This window comes from Mobula birostris, unplaced genomic scaffold (genome assembly GCF_030028105.1).
Source record: "Mobula birostris isolate sMobBir1 unplaced genomic scaffold, sMobBir1.hap1 scaffold_2172, whole genome shotgun sequence".
Lineage (NCBI taxonomy): Eukaryota > Metazoa > Chordata > Chondrichthyes > Myliobatiformes > Myliobatidae > Mobula > Mobula birostris.
The window spans coordinates 1-22,850 of NW_027275220.1; the positions used below are offsets into that span (position 1 = coordinate 1).

General features: G+C 56.4%; 1 protein-coding gene across 4 annotated transcripts; it reads left to right on the forward strand.

Moving 5' to 3' along the window:
* The first annotated feature begins 8,075 nt into the window (after window positions 1-8,075).
* Window positions 8,076-22,637, forward strand: nudt8 (nudix hydrolase 8). 4 transcript variants are annotated; one of them, XM_072250211.1, is made up of 6 exons: window positions 8,076-8,455; window positions 13,583-13,922; window positions 15,189-15,321; window positions 19,716-19,820; window positions 21,563-21,643; window positions 22,359-22,637. In XM_072250211.1, the coding sequence occupies exons 2-6, from the start codon at window positions 13,624-13,626 to the stop codon at window positions 22,560-22,562; spliced, it is 822 nt and encodes a 273-aa protein (XP_072106312.1). In that variant the 5' UTR covers window positions 8,076-8,455; window positions 13,583-13,623; the 3' UTR covers window positions 22,563-22,637. The 4 variants fall into 4 exon arrangements, with proteins under 4 accessions (XP_072106312.1, XP_072106315.1, XP_072106314.1 ...); XM_072250212.1 differs by lacking the exon at window positions 8,076-8,455 and adding an exon at window positions 11,838-12,033; XM_072250214.1 differs by lacking the exon at window positions 19,716-19,820 and having other exon boundaries at window positions 8,081-8,455; window positions 21,566-21,643.
* The last annotated feature ends 213 nt before the right edge of the window (window positions 22,638-22,850 follow it).

The window sequence follows — 22,850 nt, forward strand, 5'->3', positions numbered from 1 at the left end:
AATGTCAGGACCCTGGGGAGTGTTGTAGAACAGAGAGACCCAGGGGTACAGGGACACAGTTCTCTGACAGTGGAGTCACAGGTAGACAGGGACCCTGGGGAGTGTTGTAGAACAGAGAGACCCAGGGGTACAGGAACACAGTTCTCTGAAAGTGGAGTCACAGGTAGACAGGGACCCTGGGGAGTGTTGTAGAACAGAGAGACCCAGGGGTACAGGAACACAGTTCTCTGAAAGTGGAGTCACAGGTAGACAGGGACCCTGGGGAGTGTTGTAGAACAGAGGGACCTCAGGGTACAGGGACACAGTTCTCTGAAAGTGGATTCACAGGTAGACAGGGACCCTGGGGAGTGTTGTAGACCAGAGGGACCTTGGGGTACGGGGACACAGTTCTCTGAAAGTGGGGTCACAGGTAGACAGGGACCCTGGGGAGTGTTGTAGTCCTCGGGGTACGGGGACACAGTTCTCTGAAAGTGGGGTCACAGGTAGACAGGCCGGTGAAGAAGACGTTTGTCACGCCGGCCTTCGTCGGTCAGGGCACCGAGTACAGGAGACAGGAGGTCACGTCACAGTTGTACAAGACGTCGGTGAGGCCGCACTTGGAGTACTGTGTTCGGTTTTGGTCGTCCTGTGGGAAAGATGCCGTCGAGCTGGAAGAGTGCAGAGGGAGATTTAGGAGGATGACGCCGGGACTCGAGGGACTGACTTACGGAGAGAGGTCGGGCAGGTTGGGACTTTATTCCCTGGAGCGTAGGGGTGACCTTACAGAGGTGTGTAAAACCCACGAGGGGCACTGATAGGGTGAATGTACACAGACTTTTCCCCAGGGTCAGGGAATCAGGAACCAGAGGGCACAGGTTTAAGGTAAGAGGGGTATTTGATGGCTCTGGGTTGCTGCTGCAGTGACTACAGGCCCTGAGACGTCAAATGCTCCTTAAACGTTAAGCTGTTCATTCGCAAAATCATTCTCGTGAATCTCCTCTGGACCTTCAAGAATGCCAGAGATAAAATATCAGTCCATCCCTCAGGAAGAAGGTACAGGAGGCTCAGGAGCCACACCACCAGGTTCAGGAACAGTTATTACCCCTCAAGAGGAGATTTACCAGGATGCTGCCTGGTTTAGAGAGTATGCATTACGATCAGAGATTAAGGGAGCTTGGGCTTTACTCTTTGCAGAGAAGGAGGATGAGAGGAGACATGATAGAGGTGTACAAGATAATAAGAGGAATAGATAGAGTGGATAGCCAGCGCCTCTTCCCCAGGGCACCACTGCTCAATACAAGAGGACATGGCTTTAAGGTAAGGGGTAGGAAGTTCAAGGGGGATATTAGAGGAAGGCTTTTTACTCAGAGAGTGGTTGGTGCGTGGAATACACTGCCTGAGTCAGTGGTGAATGCAGATACACTAGTGAAGTTTAAGAGACTACTAGACAGGTATATGGAGGAATTTAAGGTGGGGGGTTATATGGGAAGCAGGGTTTGAGGGTTGACAGAACATTGTGGGCTGAAGGGCCTGTACTGTGCTGTACTATTCTATGTTCTACCATCAGGAAGGAGGTGCAGGAGCCTCAGGACCCACACCACCAGGGTCAGGGACAGTTATCACCCCTCAACCATCAGGAAGGAGATACAGGAGCCTCAGGACCCACACCACCCAGGTTCAGGGACAGTTATCACCCCTCAACCGTCAGGAAGGAGCTACAGGAGCCTCAGGACTCACACCACCAGGTTCAGGGACAGTTATCACCCCCCTCAACCATCAGGAAGGAGGTACAGGAGCCTCAGGACCCACACCACCAGGGTCAGGGACAGTTATCACCCCCTCAACCATCAGGAAGGAGGTACAGGAGCCTCAGGACCCACACCACCAGGGTCAGGGACAGTTATCACCCCTCACCCATCAGGAAGGAGGTACAGGAGCCTCAGGACCCACACCACCCAGGTTCAGGGACAGTTATCACCCCTCAACCGTCAGGAAGGAGCTACAGGAGCCTCAGGACCCACACCACCAGGTTCAGGGACAGTTATCACCCCCTCAACCATCAGGAAGGAGGTACAGGAGCCTCAGGACCCACAGCACCAGGGTCAGGGACAGTTATCACCCCCTCAACCATCAGGAAGGAGGTACAGGAGCCTCAGGACCCACAGCACCAGGGTCAGGGACAGTTATCACCCCCTCAACCATCAGGAAGGAGGTACAGGAGCCTCAGGACCCACAGCACCAGGGTCAGGGACAGTTATCACCCCTCACCCATCAGGAAGGAGGTACAGGAGCCTCAGGACCCACACCACCAGGTTCAGGGACAGTTATCACCCCTCAACCGTCAGGAAGGAGCTACAGGAGCCTCAGGACCCACACCACCAGGTTCAGGGACAGTTATCACCCCCTCAACCATCAGGAAGGAGGTACAGGAGCCTCAGGACCCACACCACCAGGGTCAGGGACAGTTATCACCCCCTCAACCATCAGGAAGGAGGTACAGGAGCCTCAGGACCCACACCACCAGGGTCAGGGACAGTTATCACCCCCTCAACTATCAGGAAGGAGGTACAGGAGCCTCAGGACCCACAGCACCAGGGTCAGGGACAGTTATCACCCCTCAACCGTCAGGAAGGAGCTACAGGAGCCTCAGGACCCACACCACCAGGTTCAGGGACAGTTATCACCCCCTCAACCATCAGGAAGGAGGTACAGGAGCCTCAGGACCCACAGCACCAGGGTCAGGGACAGTTATCACCCCCTCAACCATCAGGAAGGAGGTACAGGAGCCTCAGGACCCACAGCACCAGGGTCAGGGACAGTTATCACCCCCTCAACCATCAGGAAGGAGGTACAGGAGCCTCAGGACCCACAGCACCAGGGTCAGGGACAGTTATCACCCCCTCAACCATCAGGAAGGAGGTACAGGAGCCTCAGGACCCACACCACCAGGTTCAGGGACAGTTATCACCCCTCACCCATCAGGAAGGAGGTACAGGAGCCTCAGGACCCACACCACCAGGTTCAGGGACAGTTATCACCCCTCAACCATCAGGAAGGAGGTGCAGGAGCCTCAGGACCCACACCACCAGGGTCAGGGACAGTTATCACCCCTCAACCATCAGGAAAGAGCTACAGGAGCCTCAGGACCCACACCACCAGGGTCAGGGACAGTTATCACCCCCTCAACCATCAGGAAGGAGGTACAGGAGCCTCAGGACCCACAGCACCAGGGTCAGGGACAGTTATCACCCCCTCAACCATCAGGAAGGAGGTACAGGAGCCTCAGGACCCACAGCACCAGGGTCAGGGACAGTTATCACCCCCTCAACCATCAGGAAGGAGGTACAGGAGCCTCAGGACTCAGCACCAGAGTCAGGGACAGTTATCACCCCCTCAACCATCAGGAAGGAGGTACAGGAGCCTCAGGACTCACCACCAGGTTCAGGAACAGTTATCACCCCCTCAACCATCAGGAAGGAGGTACAGGAGCCTCAGGACCCACACCACCAGGTTCAGGGACAGTTATCACCCTTCAACCGTCAGGAAGAAGGTACAGGAGCCTCAGGACCCACACCACCAGGTTCAGGGACAGTTATCACCCCTCAACCGTCAGGAAAGAGCTACAGGAGCCTCAGGACCCACACCACCAGGGTCAGGGACAGTTATCACCCCCTCAACCATCAGGAAGGAGGTACAGGAGCCTCAGGACCCACAGCACCAGGGTCAGGGACAGTTATCACCCCCTCAACCATCAGGAAGGAGGTACAGGAGCCTCAGGACCCACACCACCAGGGTCAGGGACAGTTATCACCCCCTCAACCATCAGGAAGGAGGTACAGGAGCCTCAGGACCCACAGCACCAGGGTCAGGGACAGTTATCACCCCCTCAACCATCAGGAAGGAGGTACAGGAGCCTCAGGACCCACAGCACCAGGGTCAGGGACAGTTATCACCCCCTCAACCATCAGGAAGGAGGTACAGGAGCCTCAGGACCCACAGCACCAGGGTCAGGGACAGTTATCACCCCCTCAACCATCAGGAAGGAGGTACAGGAGCCTCAGGACCCACAGCACCAGGGTCAGGGACAGTTATCACCCCCTCAACCATCAGGAAGGAGGTACAGGAGCCTCAGGACCCACAGCACCAGGTTCAGGGACAGTTATCACCCCCTCAACCATCAGGCTCCTGAACCAGAGGGGTTAACATCACTCGCCCCATCACTGAAACGTTCCCACAACCTATGGACTCACTTTCAAGGAGTCTTCATCTCACGTTCTCGATGTTTATTTATTAAGATTATTTTAGTGTTTCGTTTGCATGTGCACAGATTGTTGTCTTTTTCACACCGGGTGGCTGTTGGATGTCGTCTTTCACTGTGTCTGATGTGTTTCTTGTATACACTGAGTATGCTTGAGCAAGGAAATAACTCTCAGGGTTGTAGTTGGGGATTCTTTGCCTCCTGCTAGTCAGCCACTGCCGGAATCCTCCCTGTCAGACCGTGGGCTCACAGCTTGTTCAGCAGCCTCATGTGTGGCACCTTGTCAAAGTCCTTCTGAAAATCCACGTACACCACGTCCACCAGTTCTCTTTTGTCTACCCAGCTTGTTGGTTCGTCAGGAAAGATTTTCCCTTGAGGAAACCACGCTGACTTCGGCCTGTTTTATCACCTGCCTCCAAGCACCCCTGAAACCACATCCTCCACGATCGACCCCAACCACTGAGGTGAGACTGACTAGCCTATAGTTTCCTTTCTTCTGCCTCCCTCCCTTCTGGAAGGGTGGAGCGACGTTTGCAACCTTCCAGCCTCCTGGGATCATTCCAGAACCTGTCGATCCTCAGGGGATCATGACTAATACCTCCGCCATCTCTTCAGCCTCGCCCTTCAGAAAGTGGGGCGCAGACCATCCGGCCCAGATGCCACGAGGCCATCAATTCCGTCATCCAACTCGCTAACATATAACGTGAAAAGAATCAGCCCCAACGCACACCCCGGTGGAACACCACTAGTCACCGGCAACTAAGCAGAAAAGGCTCCCCTTTACTCCCACTCTTCGCCTCCTGCTAATCAGCCACAGCTTTATCCATGCTGGAATCTTCCCCGTAATCCTGTGGGCTCCTATCCTGCTCAGCAGCCTTGTGTGTGGCACCTTGTCAAAGGCCTTCTGAAAAGCCAAGCACACAACACCTACGCTCTGTCCGCCAGAGAAAGCAGGATCTCCCAGGGGCCACACATTTTAATTCCACATCCCATTCCCATTCTGACATGTCTATCCACGGCCTCCTCTACTGTAAAGATGAAGCCACACTCAGGTTGGAGGAACACCACCTTATATTCCGTCTGGGTAGCCTCCAACCTGATGACATGAACATCGACTTCTCTAACTTCTGCTAGGCCCCACCTCCCCCTCGTACCCCATCTGTTACTTATTTTTATGCACACATTCTTTCTCTCACTCTCCTTTTTCTCCCTCTGTCCCTCTGAATATACCCCTTGCCCATCCTCTGGGTTCCCCCCCCTTGTCTTTCTTCCCGGACCTCCTGTCCCATGATCCTCTCGTATCCCCTTTTGCCTATCACCTGTCCAGCTCTTGGCTCTATCCCTCCCCCTCCTGTCTTCTCCTATCATTTTGGATCTCCCCCTCCCACTTTCAAATCTCTTACTCGCTCTTCCTTCAGTTAGTCCTGACGAAGGGTCTCGGCCCGAACGTCGACTGTACCTCTTCCTAGAGATGCTGCCTGGCCTGCTGCGTTCACCAGCAACTTTGATGTGTGTTGCCGACTGACTCTCCTTCGTTATTTCCTCAGTGATTTGCCAGCAAAGATCTTCCCTTTTGAGGAGGCCATGCTGACTACGGCCTATTTTGGAGGGGAGAAAGGGAGGGGGGTGGCGGAGGGAGGGGAGTGAGACGTGGAGGGGGACGGAGGGGTTTCCCAATCCTACACTACCCCTCCCTTTGTTTTGCACTCACTCTTCCCCACCCCCAGACACCACTCCCAACTCCCTCCTCCAACCGTCATTCCCTTCTCCGTATCCCACACCTCCCCCCCAATCTCCCTACGATCGCTTCCCCCCTCCCCCTTACCTGCATGTAACCCATGGAGGGAGGGCCGAAGTCATTGAAGACGGGTCTGAACGAATTGGGGGGCAGGGTGGACGATGGTGAGTTCACACTAATCACTGGAGGGGAGGGGGAGAGAGAGAGAGTCAGGTGAGGGATGGCACAGGAAGATCCCAACCTCACAACACACGCACACTGTCGCACGGCACCAGTCTCTCTCTCTCTCCCCCCACCCTCACTCCCAGACTCTCTCTCTCACCGTCTGTCTCTCTCCCCCACTCTCCCTCTCACACCCAGACACTCTCTCTCTCTCTCTCACACACCAGTCTCCCGTTCCCCCCAGTCTGTCTCACTCCCTCTCACCCCCAATCACTCTCTCTCACCAGTCTCCCTTTCTCTCCCCTAATCTGTCTCTCTCCCCCACCCTCCCTCTCACCCCCCCACTCTCCCTCACTCCCAGACTCTCTCTCTCACCAAGTCTGTCTCTCTCCCCCACCCTCCCTCTCACCCCCCACTCTCCCTCACTCCCAGACTCTCTCTCTCTCTCACCGTCTGTCTCCCCCACCCTCCCTCCCTCTCACCCCCCACTCTCCCTCACTCCCAGACTCTCTCTCTCTCACCAAGTCTGTCTCTCTCCCCCACTCTCCCTCTCACACCCAGACACTCTCTCTCTCTCTCTCTCACACACCAGTCTCCCGTTCCCCCCAGTCTGTCTCACTCCCTCTCACCCCCAATCACTCTCTCTCACCAGTCTCCCTTTCTCTCCCCTAATCTGTCTCTCTCCCCCACCCTCCCTCCCACCCCCCCACCCCCCCCCTCTCCCTCCCACCCCCCCCACTCTCCCTCACTCCCAGACTCTCTCTCACCAAGTCTGTCTCTCTCCCCCACCCTCCCTCTCACCCCCCACTCTCCCTCACTCCCAGACTCTCTCTCTCTCTCTCACCGTCTGTCTCTCTCCCCCACCCTCCCTCCCTCTCACCCCCAACTCTCCCTCACTCCCAGACTCTCTCTCTCTCTCACCGTCTGTCTCTCTCCCCCACCCTCCCTCCCTCTCACCCCCCAACTCTCCCTCACTCCCAGACTCTCTCTCTCTCTCACCGTCTGTCTCTCTCCCCCACCCTCCCTCCCTCTCACCCCCCACTCTCCCTCACTCCCAGACTCTCTCTCTCTCACCAAGTCTGTCTCTCTCCCCCACTCTCCCTCTCACACCCAGACACACACTCTCTCTCACCCCAGTCTCCCGTTCTCTGCCCCAGTCTGTTTCACTCCCTCTCACCCCCAACACTCTCTCTCACCAGTCTCCCATTCTCTCCCCCAGTCTGTCTCTCTCCCCCACCCTCCCTCTCACTCCCAGTCTCTCTCTGCCCCACTCTCCCTCTCTCCCCAGTCTCTCTCTCTCACATCAGTCTCCCGTCCTCTCCCCCAGTCTCTCTCCCCCACTCTCCCTCTCACACCCAGTCTCTCTGTGCCCCCACTCTTCCTATCTCACCAGTCTCCCTTTCGGTCCCCGGTCTCCCATTCTCTCCCCCAGTCTCTCTCTCTCTCTCTCTCTTACACACCCAATCTCTCTCTCTCCCCCCAAGTCTGTCTCTCTCCCCCACTCTCCCTCTCACTCCCAGTCTCTCTCTGCCCCCACTCTTCCTATCTCACCAGTCTCCCTTTCTGTCCCCGGTCTCTTGTCCTCCCCCAGTCTCTTTCTCTTTCTCTCTCTCTCTCTCTTACACACCCAATCTCTCTCTCTCCCCCAGTCTGTCTCTCTCCCCCACTCTCCCTCTCACACCCAGTCTCTCTGCCCCACTCTCCCTCTCCCCCAGTCTCTCTCTCTCTCTCTCTCTCTCCCCCAGTCTGTCTCTCTCTCTCTCTCCCCCAGTCTCTCTCTCTCTCTCCCCCAGTCTGTCTCTCTCCCCCACTCTCCCTCTCACTCCCAGTCTCTCTCTGCCCCCACTCTTCCTATCTCACCAGTCTCCCTTTCTGTCCCTGGTCTCCTGTCCTCCCCCAGTCTCTTTCTCTTTCTCTCTCTCTCTCACACACACACACACACACAATCTCTCTCTCTCTCCCCCAGTCTGTCTCTCTCTCCCCCACTCTCCCTCTCACTCCCAGTCTCTCTGCCCCACTCTTCCTCCCGTTCACTTCCCCGTGTCTCTCTCTCTCTCTCTCTCTCTCCCTCCCTCCTGCACTCTCTCTCCCTCTCTCACTCACTCTCTCTCCCAGTCTCCATCCCCCCGCTATGAAGTTTGTCTCTCCCCCCGGTTACCGGACTGGCTCCCCCCGGGTTTGAAGGACATGTTGGGCTTCTCTCTCCGAGCGCCGGGCTCCGGGATCCGGATCCGGATCCGCCTCTTCCTGCCGCCGTTCCGGGGCGGAGCGGGAAGTGAGGCCGGGGGCCGAGGGAGGAGGGAGAGACTGAGACGTAGGTGAGTCCGGGGTCCGGGACGCAGCCACAGGCCCGGGAGGGGTCCGGGGGACCCCGGGGAGTGTTATAGAACAGAGATACCCAGGGGTACAGGGACACAGTTCTCTGAAAGTGGAGTCACAGGTAGACAGGGACCCTGGGGAGTGTTGTAGAACAGAGATACCCAGGGGTACAGGGACACAGTTCTCTGAAAGTGGGGTCACAGGTAGACAGGGACCCTGGGGAGTGTTGTAGAACAGAGATACCCAGGGGTACAGGGACACAGTTCTCTGAAAGTGGGGTCACAGGTAGACAGGGACCCTGGGGAGTGTTGTAGAACAGAGATACCCAGGGGTACAGGGACACAGTTCTCTGAAAGTGGGGTCACAGGTAGACAGGGACCCTGGGGAGTGTTGTAGAACAGAGATACCCAGGGGTACAGGGACACAGTTCTCTGAAAGTGGAGTCACAGGTAGACGGGGACCCTGGGGAGTGTTGTAGAACAGAGAGACCTCGGGGTACGGGGACACAGTTCTCCGAAAGTGGAGTCACAGGTAGACGGGGAGCCCGGGGAGTGTTGTAGAACAGAGAGACCCAGGGGTACGGGGACACAGTTCTCTGAAAGTGGAGTCACACAGGGACCCTGGGGAGTGTTGTAGAACAGAGGGACCTCGGGGTACGGGGACACAGTTCTCTGCAAGTGGGGTCACAAGTAGACAGGGACCCTGGGGAGAGTTGTAGAACAGAGAGACCTCGGGGTACGGGGACACAGTTCTCCGAAAGTGGGGTCACAGGGAGACAGGGACCCTGGGGAGTGTTGTAGAACAGAGATACCCAGGGGTACAGGGACACAGTTCTCTGAAAGTGGTGTCACAGGTAGACAGCAACCCTGGGGAGTGTTGTAGAACAGAGGGACCTTGGGGTACAGGGACACAGTTCTCTGAAAGTGGGGTCACAGGTAGACAGGGACCCTGGGGAGTGTTGTAGAACCGAGAGACCCAGGGGTACGGGGACACAGTTCTCTGAAAGTGGAGTCACAGGTAGACAGCAACCCTGGGGAGTGTTGTAGAACAGAGGGACCTTGGGGTACAGGGACACAGTTCTCTGGAAGTGGGGTCACAGGTAGACGGGGAGCCCGGGGAGTGTTATAGAACAGACGGACCCAGGGGTACGGGGACACAGTTCTCTGCAAGTGGGGTCACAAGTAGACAGGGACCCTGGGGAGAGTTGTAGAACAGAGAGACCTCGGGGTACGGGGACACAGTTCTCTGAAAGTGGGGTCACAGGTAGACAGGGACCCCAGTGAGTGCTGTAGAACAGACGGACCTTGGGGTATGGGGACACAGTTCTCTGAAAGTGGGGTCACAGGGAGACGGGGACCGCAGGGAGTGTTGTAGAACAGAGGGACCCCGGGGTAAGGGGACGCAGTTCTCCGAAAGTGGGGTCACAGGTAGACAGGGACCCCGGGGAGTGTTGTAGAACAGAGGGACCCCAGGGTACGGGGACACAGTTCTCCGAAAGTGGGGTCACAGGTAGACAGGGACCCCGGGGAGTGTTGTAGAACAGAGGGACCCAGGGGTACGGGGACACAGTTCTCCGAAAATGGGGTCACAGGTAGACAGGGACCCCGGGGAGTGTTGTAGAACAGAGAGACCCAGGGGTACGGGGACACAGTTCTCCAAAAGTGGGGTCACAGGTAAACAGGGACCCCGGGGAGTGTTGTAGAACAGAGAGACCCAGGGGTACGGGGACACAGTTCTCTGAAAGTGGGGTCACAGATAGATAGGGACCCCGGGGAGTGTTGTAGAACAGAGAGACCCAGGGGTACGGGGACACAGTTCTCTGAAAGTGGAGTCACAGGTAGACAGGGACCCTGGGGAGTGTTGTAGAACAGAGGGACCTTGGGGTACAGGGACACAGTTCTCTGAAAGTGGAGTCACAGGTAGACAGGGACCCTGGGGAGTGTTGTAGAACAGAGGGACCTTGGGGTACGGGAACACAGTTCTCTGAAAGTGGGGTCACAGGTAGACAGGGACCCTGGGGAGTGTTGTAGAACAGAGAGACCTCGGGGTACGGGGACACAGTTCTCTGAAAGTGGAGTCACAGGTAGACAGGGACCCCGGGGAGTGTTGTAGAACAGAGAGACCTCGGGGTACGGGGACATAGTTCTCTGAAAGTGGAGTCACAGGTAGACAGGGACCCTGGGGAGTGTTGTAGAACAGAGAGACCTCGGGGTACAGGGGACACAGTTCTCTTAAAGTGGGGTCACAGGTAGACAGGGACCCTGGGGAGTGTTGTAGAACAGAAGGTCCCCGGGGTAAGGGGACACAGTTCTCTGAAAGTGGGGTCTCAGGTAGACAGGGACCCTGGGGAGTGTTGTAGAACAGAGAGACCCCGGGGTAGGGGGACACAGTTTTCTGGAAGTGGGGTCACAGGTAGACGGGGCCCCGGGGAGTGTTGTAGAGCAGAGGGACCTCGGGGTACGGGGACACAGTTCTCTGAAAGTGGGGTCACAGGTAGACAGGGACCCCGGGGAGTGTTGTAGAACAGAGAGACCCAGGGGTACGGGGACACAGTTCTCTGAAAGTGGAGTCACAGGTAGACAGGGACCCTGGGGAGTGTTGTAGAACAGAGGGACCTTGGGGTACGGGAACACAGTTCTCTGAAAGTGGGGTCACAGGTAGACGGGGACCCCAGGGAGTGTTGTAGAACAGAGGGACCCAGGGGTACGGGGACACAGTTCTCTGGAAGTGGGGTGACAGGTAGACCGGGACCCCGGGGAGTGTTGTAGAACAGAGGGACCCAGGGGTACGGGAACACAGTTCTCTGGAAGTGGGGTCACAGGTAGACAGGGACCCCGGGGAGTGTTGTAGAACAGAGAGACCTCGGGATAAGGGGACACAGTTCTCTGAAAGTGGGGTCACAGGTAGACAGGGACCCCGGGGAGTGTTGTAGAATAGAGAGACCCAGGGGTCCGGGGACACAGTTCTCTGAAAGTGGAGTCACAGGTAGACAGGGACCCTGGGGAGTGTTGTAGAACAGAGAGACCTCGGGGTACGGGGACACAGTTCTCTGGAAGTGGGGTCACAGGTAGACAGGGACCCCGGGGAGTGTTGTAGAGCAGAGGGACCCAGGGGTACGGGGACACAGTTCTCTGAAAATGGAGTCACAGGGAGACGGGGACCGCGGGGAGTGTTGTAGAACAGAGGGACCCCGGGGTACGGGGACACAGTTCTCTGAAAGTGGAGTCACAGGTAGACAAGGATCCACACGTGGATTTCCGTCCTGAAATTCCAGGGGGCCAGTTCAGTTCCTTTGCAACCCATTTGCTCTGAACGTATCTGTAGATTCCCTTGGGCCTGGCCTGCCCCCTCTCGCCTTGAACATCCCCCCCAAACGGTTCAGGAACCCGCGAGTGGCTGGTCGCCCGGCGTCGGGGAGGCGGGGTAGACAGAGGGGAGCCTCGGGACCCGCAGGCAGCCTCTAGAACGTGGATTGTCCGCTGGTCACCGGGACGTTGGGTTCTAAACGGCTGCCACCGGTCTCACCCTGCGAGAGGGAGGGAGGGCCAGCCACACACCCACTCACGGTAGTGACCGGGTAAGGAGGGAGGGAGGGAGAGTGGGGAAAGGAGAGGGATAGAGAGACTGGGGGTGAAGAGAGAGAGACCGGGGGTGAAGAGAGAGACTGGGGGCAAAGAGAGAGACTGGGGGCAAAGAGAGAGACTGGGGGCAGAGAGAGAGAGACTGGGGGTGGAGAGAGAGACTGGGGGTGAAGAGAGAGAGACTGGGGGCAGAGAGAGAGAGACTGTGGGTGAGAGAGAGAGAGACTGGGGGTGGAGAGAGAGACTGGGGACAGAGAGAGAGAGAGAGAGACTGGGGGCAGAGAGAGAGAGACTGGAGGTGAAGAGAGAGAGAGACTGGGGGTGGAGAGAGAGAGACTGGGGGCAGAGAGAGAGAGACTGGAGGTGAAGAGAGAGAGAGACTGGGGGTGGAGAGAGAGAGAGACTGGGGGTGAGAGAGAGACGGGGTGAAGAGAGAGAGACTGGGGGTGAAGAGAGAGAGACTGGGGGTGAAGAGAGAGAGAGACCGGGGGTGAAGAGAGAGACTGGGGGCAGAGAGAGAGAGAGACTGGGGGTGAAGAGAGAGAGACTGGGGGTGAAGAGAGAGAGACTGGGGGTAGAGAGAGAGACTGGGGACAGAGAGAGAGAGACTGGGGGTGAAGAGAGAGAGACTGGGGGCAGAGAGAGAGAGAGACTGGGGGTGAAGAGAGAGAGAGACTGGGGGTGAAGAGGGAGACTGGGGACAGAGAGAGAGAGACTGGGGTGAGAGAGAGAGACTGGGGGCAGAGAGAGAGAGACTGGGGGTAGAGAGAGAGAGACTGGGGTCGAAGAGAGAGAGACTGGGGGTGGAGAGAGAGATGGGGTGAAGAGAGAGAGACCGGGGGGGTGAAGAGAGAGAGAGACTGGGACAGAGAGAGAGAGAGAGACTGGGGGACAGAGAGAGAGACTGGGGGCAGAGAGAGAGACTGGGGGGAGAGAGAGAGAGACTGGGGGTGAAGAGAGAGAGAGACTGGGGCAGAGAGAGTGACAGACGGCAGAGACGAGGGAGAGGAAGGTGGGGGAGAGAGACTTGAGGGGAGGGAGAGAGACCCTGCGATGAGGAGAGATTGAGTTGCCTGGGACTGTACTCACTGGAGTTCAGAAGGACGAGAGGAGTTCTGATAGAAACATATAAAATTATGAAAGGGATAGGTAAGGTCCAGGCAGGAAGGTTGTCTCCACTGGTGGGTGAGACTAGGGCTAGGAGACAGGGCCTCGAGATTCGGGGGGGATGGATTTGGGACGGAGATGACGGAGAACCGCTTTTCCCAGAGAGTGGTGAATCTGGGGAATTCTCTGCCCCATGAAGAAGTGAAGGCTGTCTCAGTAAATATATTTAAGACAAGGTTGGATAGATTTTGGCAGAGTTGAGCAATTAATGGCGACAGGGAACAAGCAGATAGGTGGAGATGAGTCCGTGGTCAGATCAGCCGCGATCTTATCGAATGGCGGGGCAGGCTCGACGGGCAAGATGGCCGACTCCTGCTCCCGTTTCGCATCTTCTTGACCCACTAACCTCTGCCTTTTTCTCTCTCTGTCTCTCTCTAGGATCTCAGACTCGTATCGGCCGTTCACCTTCCCACCCCAACATGCTCAGGGGTCTTCCCCTCCCCCTCCCCCTCCTGTCCGCCCCCTCCAGCCGTCCCCTCCTCTCCAGCCTCCCGTCTGCAGACGCCGTCTCGTCCTGCCTGTCCGGAGCCAGCCGGGAGCGGGTCCGCCAGCGTCTGACAGCCGCTCCTGCCAGCCTGGCTCCGCGACCCGCGCCGGGCAGGGTCTGGCACACCGCCGGGATCTTGCTGCCCCTGTGCCAGGGGCCGGAGGGAGACCCCTCGATCCTCCTCACCCTCCGCTCCGCGCAGCTCTCAGGAAGGCACCAGGGAGACGTCAGGTGTGTGAGGGACGGGCAGACGGGGGGGTGGGTGTGGAGGAGTGAGGGAGGGGCATCTGATGGGGAGATGGGGTCGGGAACAGGGGCACCCCTGCTGAGGTGTGAGAGCAGAGACACATGGAGCCCACACACACACAAACAGAGTTCAGGCCCTGAGCAATCCTGATTCCCAACCAAGCCAGTCCCAATTATCTCTGTTTGGCCCATATCCCTCTAAACCTTTCCTACCCGTGTCCCTGTCCGAGTGTCGTCAATGTATCTGCCTCGACCATTTCCCCTGGCAGCTCATTCCACAGACAGACCACCCGTATCCCTCTAAACCTTTCCTATCCGTGTCCCTGTCCGAGTGTCGTCAATGTACCTGCCCCGACCACTTCCTCTGGCAACTCGTTCCACAGACAGACCACCCGTATCCCTCTAAACCTTTCCTACCCGTGTCCCTGTCCGAGTGTCGTCAATGTACCTGCCTCGATCACTTCCTCTGGCAGCTCGTTCTGTAGAAGGACCACCCGTATCCCCCTAAACCTTTCCTATCCGTGTCCCTGTCCGAGTGTCGTTAATGTACCTGCCCCGACCACTTCCTCTGGCAGCCTGTGCCATAGACGGACCACCCTCTGGGTGAAGAAGTTTCCCCTCTGATCCCCTGTTAAATCTCTTTCCCCCTCTCCTGTGCCCTCTGGTTCTCAATTCCCTGACCCTGGGGAAAAAGTCTGTGCACATTCACCCTATCTGTGCCCCTCGTGGTTTTACACACCTCTGTAAGGTCACCCCTACGCTCCAGGGAATAAAGTCCCAACCTGCCCGACCTCTCTCCGTAACTCAGTCCCGCGAGTCCCGACGACATCCTCCTAAATCTCCCTCTGCACTCTTCCCAGCTCGACGGCATCTTTCCCACAGCAGGGCGACCAAAACCGAACACAGTACTCCAAGTGCGGCCTCACCGACGTCTTGTACAACTGTGACGTGACCTCCCGTCTCCTGTACTCGGTGCCCTGACCGACGAAGGCCGGCGTGACAAACGTCTTCTTCACCGGCCTGTCTACCTGTGACCCCACTTTCAGAGAACTGTGTCCCCGGACCCCGAGGTCCCTCTGTTCTACAACACTCCCCAGGGTCCCTGTCCACCTGTGACTCCACTTTCAGAGAACTGTGTCCCTGTACCCCGAGGTCCCTCTGTTCTACAACACTCCCCGGGGTCCCAGTCTAACCCTTCACTCATAAAGTCACACCCTGATTTGACTTCCCGTTATATCTCCCCCCCCCCAGTTTCCCCGGTGGTAAACAGGATCGCTCGGACGGCGACATCGTCGACACGGCGTTGAGGGAGACCGAGGAGGAGGTGGGGCTCCGAGTGTCGAGGACGAGTGTGTGGGGGACCCTCCGCCCCGTCCCTCAGCGGGTGAGTGTCCCTCCAAGTGCGGCGGTGGGGGTGGGGACTGGCCCCTGACCCCGGGTGACGCCAGCGTCATCACTGCGCCCCGCGTCGCGTGACGTCATCACCGTGCGACGTGGGCGACCGCGGCCTTTCCGCGCTGGTCCTTGGCCGCTTTCTCTCTGGAAGTGGTGACCCCCCCCCCCCAGCCACCATCAACACTATTCAGAGGTTGTCCACCCGGCGTCGATGGTCGCGTAACCGGGGCTTGTGATCTGCAGCGGCCGCTCGCCACCGTCATGGTGAAAGATGACGGCGGCCCATGTCACATAGTGATGATGTCACACAGCGATGACGTCACGCGACGGCGCACACGGTGATGATGTCACGCGACACCGCGCGTATTGACGATGGTGACCTTCCCCAGAAGAGGTCATGGCCATTGGGAGTGTCAAGGTTAGCACGACGCTGTCACTACTCAGGGTGGGGTCAGAGTTCAGTTCCAGTGCTGCCCTGTTTCCTCTGGGTGCTTCGCTTTGCTCCCACAGTCCAGGTGAGCTGGTCCCTGTGATTTGTCCCGTGGTTCGGCTTGGGCGAAATCGGGAGAGGCCGGGCGCCGCGGCCCAACCTTTTCCACGCTAAGTCTCAGCAGATCCAGTCCCACGTCACGACAGGGAAGGCTGAGCAGGGTACGGGACTCATAGGGCAAGATGGGGGCTGCGTCAGCAGGCACAGCTGGGACCGCCGATTCCAGAGGATCGGGAGCAGAACTCGAAGAGCTTACTCACAGGATGGTGAAGATTGTAGGGCTCGTCGAAGAGTTTACTCACAGGACGGTGAAGATTGTGTAACAGGAGATCTTCGCGGGCATTCGGACACCCCAGAGGGTCAGTCAGGGTCGGGAGCAGGGCTCGCCGAAGAGCTCACTCACGGGACGGTGAAGATTGTAGGGCTCGTCGAAGAGCTTACTCACAGGACGGTGAAGATTGTGTAACAGGAGATCTTCGCGGGCATTCGGACACCCCAGAGGGTTGGTTGGGGTCGGGAGCAGGGCTCGTCGAAGAGCTCACTCACAGGACGGTGAAGATTGTAGGGCTCGTCGAAGAGTTTACTCACGGGACGGTGAAGATTGTGTAACAGGAGATCTTCGCGGGCATTCGGAAACCCCAGAGGGTCGGGGGCAGAGCTCTGTGAATTAAATAAAAGTACAGACGCGGCAAGCGGCGGGGCCACTGTTGGAGGTGGGCCAGCGGTGAGGGTAGGAGAATCAGGCTTTGACGAGAAGAGGCTGAGGGCAAAGACAGAGGTTGGAAGGTTCGGTCTTGGTTGCCCATCGCACAGTGCGGGCAGGACGGCAGATACGGCAGCAGAAAGCTCCTCTGGTAGGATGTGGGAATTCACGGAACCTGATGACCACAGCCGCGGGAAATGCAGCCAACTGCGGCTCCTGAAAGACCCCATTGTGGGGCTGGACCTGGAGCTGGGCGAACTTTGGATCTTCTGGGAGGCGGAGAATTGACAGATACGACTTTGGAGCAGATGGTTACGTCCAGAGTGCGGAATTCGGGGAGTAGGTGGGTGAACATTGAGGGGAGAATGAAGTCAGGTTTACCCCTTTGGACACTGATGAGGGGGAACGACCTGTCTGGGCAAGGCAGCAGCAGCCAGACCAACAGCACAGTGGTCAGCTCTGATCCTCAGAAGGGTAGGGTGAAGTCAGGCTGAGTAATACTCATAGGGGACAAGAAGCAAAGAGTGGGAATAAACGGGACCTTTTCAGAATGGCAGGCGGTGACTAGTGGGGTACCGCAAGGCTCAGTGCTGGGACCCCAGTTGTTTACAATATATATTAATGACTTGGATGAGGGAATTAAATGCAGCATCTCCAAGTTTGCGGATGACACGAAGCTGGGTGGCAGTGTTAGCTGTGAGGAGGATGCAGGGTGAATTGGATAGGTTGGGTGAGTGGCCAAATTCATGGCAGATGCAATTTAATGTGGATAACATGCCCTTACACTTCCTCCCTTACCACCATTCAGGGCCCCAGACAGTCCTTCCAGGTGAGGCAACACTTCATCTGTGAGTCGGCTGGGGTGATATACTGCGTCCGGTGCTCCCGATGTGGCCTTTTATATATTGGCGAGACCCGACGCAGACTGGGAGACCGTTTCGCTGAACGCCTACGCTCTGTCCGCCAGAGAAAGCAGGATCTCCCAGTGGCCACACATTTTAATTCCACATCCCATTTCCATTCTGACATGTCTATCCACGGCCTCCTCTACTGTAAAGATGAAGCCACATTCAGGCTGGAGGAACAACACCTTATATTCCGTCTGGGTAGCCTCCAACCTGATGGCATGAACATCGACTTCTCTAACTTCCGCTAAGGCCCCACCTCCCCCTCGTACCCCATCCGTTATTTATTTTTATACACACATTCTTTCTCTCTCTCTCCTTTTTCTCCCTCTGTCCCTCTGAATATACCCCTTGCCCATCCTCTGGGTCCCCCCCCAACTTGTTTTTCTTCCTGGGCCTCCTGTCCCATGATCCTCTCATATCCCCTTTTGCCAATCACCTGTCCAGCTCTTGGCTCCATCCCTCCCCCCCCTGTCTTCTCCTATCATTTTGGATCTCCCCCTCCCGCTCCCACTTTCAAATCCCTTACTCACTCTTCCTTCAGTTAGTCCTGACGAAGGATCTCGGCCTGAAACGTTGACTGTACCTCTTCCTAGAGAAGCTGCCTGGCCTGCTGTGTTCACCAGCAACTTTGATGTGTGTTGCTTGAATTTCCAGCATCTGCAGATTTCCTGTTGTTCAATGTGGATAAATGTGAAGTTATCCACTTTGGTGGCAGGAAAACAGATTATTATCTGAATGGTGGCCGATTAGGAAAAGGGGAGGTGCAACGAGACCTGGGTGTCATTATACACCAGTCATTGAAAGTGGGCATGCAGGTACAGCAGGCGGTGAAAAAGGCGAATGGTATGCTGGCATTTATAGCGAGAGGATTCGAGTACAGGAGCAGGGAGGTACTACTGCAGTTGTACAAGGCCTTGGTGAGACCACACCTGGAGTATTGTGTGCAGTTTTGGTCCCCTAATCTGAGGAAAGACATCCTTGCCATAGAGGGAGTACAGAGAAGGTTCACCAGATTGATTCCTGGGATGGCAGGACTTTCATATGAAGAAAGACTGGATGAACTGGGCTTGTACTCGTTGGAATTTAGAAGATTGAGGGGGGATCTGATTGAAACGTATAAAATCCTAAAGGGATTGGACAGGCTAGATGCAGGAAGATTGTTCCCGATGTTGGGGAAGTCCAGAACGAGGGGTCACAGTTTGAGAATAGAGGGGAAGCCTTTTAGGACCGAGATGAGGAAAAACTTCTTCACACAGAGAGTGGTGAATCTGTGGAATTCTCTGCCGCAGGAAACAGTTGAGGCCAGTTCATTGGCTATATTTAAGAGGGAGTTAGATATGGCCCTTGTGGCTACGGGGGTCAGGGGGTATGGAGGGAAGGCTGGTGCGGGGTTCTGAGTTGGATGATCAGCCATGATCGTAATAAATGGCGGTGCAGGCTCGAAGGGCCGAATGGCCTACTCCTGCATCTGTTTTCTATGTTTCTATGGGACTCGATAGTTAGGGGGACAGATCGGAGATTCTGCAGCAGCAAAAGAGATGCCAGGATAATGTGTTGCCTCCCAGGTGCCAGGGTCCAGGATGTCTCTGAGTGGCTGCAGAATATTCTCGAAGGGGAGGGTGAGCAGCCGGAGGTCGTGGCAGACATTGGTACCAATGACATGGGCAGGAGAGGGGTAGATGTCCAGTGCAGTAAGTTCGGGGAGTTGGGATGAATGCTGAAGAGCAAGATCTCCAAGGTGGTAATCTCCGGATTATTCCCGTTGCCAGGAGCCGGGGAAGATTGGGACAGGAAGACGGCGCAGACGAATGAGTGGCGGAGGGGATGGTGCAGGGGGCAGGGTGTCAAATCCTCGGATCACTGGAACCTTTTCTGGGAAGGGGTGACCTGTACAGGTGGGACGGGTTGTACCTGAACTGGAGGGGAACCAATATCCCGGGAGGGAGGTTTGCTGATGCTGTGGGGAGGGTTTAAACTAGATTTGCAGGGGGGTGGGAGCTGAAGTGAAGAGGCAGACGATGGGGCACAGACAACAGGGATTCTGCAGACGCTGGAAATTCAAGCAACACACATCAAGGTTGCTGGTGAACGCAGCAGGCCAGGCAGCATCTCTGGGAAGAGGTGCAGTCGACGTTTCGGGCCGAGACCCTTCGTCAGAGGATGGGGCGGTCGGAGCACAAGTAGAGACGGCTTGTAGGGAGTTTGTGAGGAAGGACAGGCAGATGTTAGAGGAAAGGTGCCCCCAGCCAGATGGTTTGAGATGTGTCTATTTTCATGCAAAGAATATCACGAACAAGGCAGATGAGCTTACAGCGTGGATCGACATGTGGAACTGTGACGTTGTGGCCGTGACAGAGACTTGGACGTCTCAGGGGCAGGAATGGCTGGTGAGTGTGCCGGGCTTTAGATGTTTCAGAAAGGACGGGGAGGGAGGCGAGAGAGGTGGGGACGTGGCACTGCTGATCAGAGATAGCGTCACGGCCACAGAAAAGGAGGAAATCATGGAGGGGTTGTCTACTGAGTCACTGTGGATGGAAGTTAGCAACAGGAAGAGGGGTCAATAACTCTACTGGGGGTTTTTTATAGACCCCCAAACAGTAATCGAGATATCGAGGAGCAGAGAGGGAGGCAGATTCTGGAACGGGGCAATAATTATAGGGTTGTTGCGACGGGAGATTTTAACTTCCCTGGTATTGACTGCCATCTCCTTGGCACAAGGAGTTTAGACGGGGTGGAGTTTGTCAGATGAGCTCAGGAAGGTTTCCTGACACAATAGGTAGATACGCCAACCAGAGGAGAGGCTGTACCTGATCTGGGCTTGGGAAACGAACCTGGTCAGGTGTCAGGTCTCTCAGGGGGAGAGCATTTTGGAGATAGTGATCACCATTCTCTGTCCTTCACCATAGCGCTGGAGAGGGATGGGAGCAGACAATTTGGGAAAACAGTTCATTGGGGTGGGGGGGGGGAATATGATGCTATCAGGCAGAAACAGGAGCATAAATTGGGAGCTGATGTTCTCAGGGAAATGCACGGCAGAAACGTGGCAAATGTTCATGGAATATTTGCATGGAGTTCTGCGTAGGTACGTTCCGCTGAGGCAGGGAAAGGATGGTAGGGTTAAAGAACCATGGTGTACAAGGGATGTAGAAGATCTAGTTAAGAAGAAAAGTTTACAAAAGTTTCAAGAAACTAGGCACTGATAGAGCTCTAGAAAATTACAGGGTTGCTAGGATGAGTTTAAGAATGGAATTAGGAGAGCCAGAAGGGGCCATGAGAAGGCCTTGGTGAGCAGGATTAAGGAAAACCGCAAGGCATTCTCCGAGTATGTGAAGAGCAAGAGGATAAGACATCAGAGAATAGGATCAATCAGGAGCGATAGTGGAAGCGCGTGCGTGCAGTTGGAGCAGGTAGCGGTGGTAATAAATACTTTGCTTCAGTATTCACTGTGATGGCCTTCAGCAACCGTGGGATTGAGTTTAGGATCCGAGAGGTAATGTTGCAGCTATATAGGACCTTGGTCAGACCCCACTTGGAGTACTGTGCTCAGATCTGGTCACCTCACTACAGGAAGGATATGGATGCTATAGAGGGGGTACAGAGGAGACTTACAAGGATGTTGTCTGGATTGGGGAGCATGCCTTACGAGAATAGGTTGAGTGAACTGGGCTTTTTCTCCTTGGAGCGACAGAGGATGAGAGGTGACCTGATAGAGGTGCGTAAGATGATGAGAGGCATCGATCTTGTGGATCGTCAGAGGCTTTTCCCCAGGGCTGAAATGGTTGTTATAGGAGGACACAGGTTTAAGATGCTGGAAGTAGGTACAGAGGAGAAGTCAGGGGTACGTTTTTCACTCAGAGAGTGGTGAGTGCGTGGAATGGGCTGCCGGCGACGGTGGTGGAGGTGAATACAATAGGGTCTTTTAAGAGACTTTTGGATAGGTACATGGAGCTTAGAAAAGGGAAATTCTGGGCAGTTTCTAGAGTAGGTTCCATGGTTGGCACGACATTGTGGGTCGAAGGGCCTGTAATGGGCTGTAGATTTCCATGTTCTATGCCCTGTGCGGGGCTAAAGCCAGAGAGAAGTGATGGGGAGTGAGCCTGACCCTCTTTCCATCACCCTCTCTCTCCAGCAGTCCGGAATTCTCGTCATTCCTGTCCTGGCTCATGTGGGAATCCTGGATGCAGCCAATCTCCGACCCAACCCAGCTGAGGTGAGGGGCGAGGGACACGGGGGGGGGGGGGGGGGGTGGAGTGTGTGATGGGACGGTGCGGAGGGAGATTCACTCCGTGTCTGACCCCGGGAGTGTGTGATGGGACGGGGTGGAGGGAGATTCACTCTGTGTCTGACCCCGGGAGTGTGTGATGGGACGGGTGGAGGGAGATTCACTGTGTGTCTGACCCCGGGAGTGTGTGATGGACGGTGCGGAGGGAGATTCACTCCGTGTCTGACCCCGGGAGTGTGCGACGGGATGGTGTGGAGGGAGCTTCGCTCTGTGTCTGACCCCGGGAGTGTGTGATGGGACGGTGCAGAGGGAGATTCACTCTGTGTCTGACCCCGGGAGTGTGTGATGGGACGGGGTGGAGGGAGATTCACTGTGTGTCTGACCCCGGGAGTGTGTGATGGGACGGTGGGGAGGGAGATTCACTCTGTGTCTGACCCTGGGAGTGTGTGACGGGACGGTGCGGAGGGAGATTCACTCTGTGTCTGTCCCCGGGAGTGTGTGATGGGACGGTGTGGAGGGAGATTCACTCTGTGTCTGACCCCGGGAGTGTGTGATGGGACGGTGAGGAGGGAGATTCACTCTGTGTCTGACCCCGGGAGTGTGTGATGGGACGGTGAGGAGGGAGATTCACTCTGTGTCTGACCCCGGGAGTGTGTGATGGGACGGTGCGGAGGGAGATTCACTCTGTGTCCACTCTCTGCAGGTTGAGGACGTTTTCACTGTGAGCATCTCCCATCTGTGCACCGAGCAGAACAGAGGGTACACCAGGTTTCGAAAGGACGGGAGGTACGCCTACACGCTGCCCGTCTTCCTGAATGCCAAGTACAAGGTGTGGGGCCTGACCGCGGTCGTGATCGAATCCCTGCTCTCCCTCCTCTTCCCGGGGTCTTCCCGGGCCGTCTGTTGAAGTGTGCACGCTCCCAGCGTCACCCGGGCACGAGGGGAGCGAGGTGCGTCATTAAAGTCGCCCGTTCGACACTGGAACGTCGCCCCGTGTCCTGTTATTTGCACCCGCCGCTGAAATGTTTGAGATGCCTCCGTCGTACCTGCCCCCCCACCCCCGGGCAGCACGTTCCGTCAGCCGCCGGGTCTGCGAGTCACACAAAACGGCCGCTCCCCTCTCCCCCTTTCACCTCAAACACTGCCGCTGGGCATTTCCACCCCGGGGAGTGAGAGAATAGCAGCTGTCTGCTGC

Excerpts from the sequence above, each read along its gene's own strand:
- nudt8 (XM_072250211.1), top strand. The coding sequence starts at position 13,624 with ATGCTCAGGGGTCTTCCCCTCCCCCTCCCCCTCCTGTCCGCCCCCTCC. Across the intron at positions 13,923-15,188 it reads AGGCACCAGGGAGACGTCAG|TTTCCCCGGTGGTAAACAGG; the intron begins GTGTGTGAGGGA and ends CCCCCCCCCCAG. Across the intron at positions 21,644-22,358 it reads TCCGACCCAACCCAGCTGAG|GTTGAGGACGTTTTCACTGT; the intron begins GTGAGGGGCGAG and ends CACTCTCTGCAG.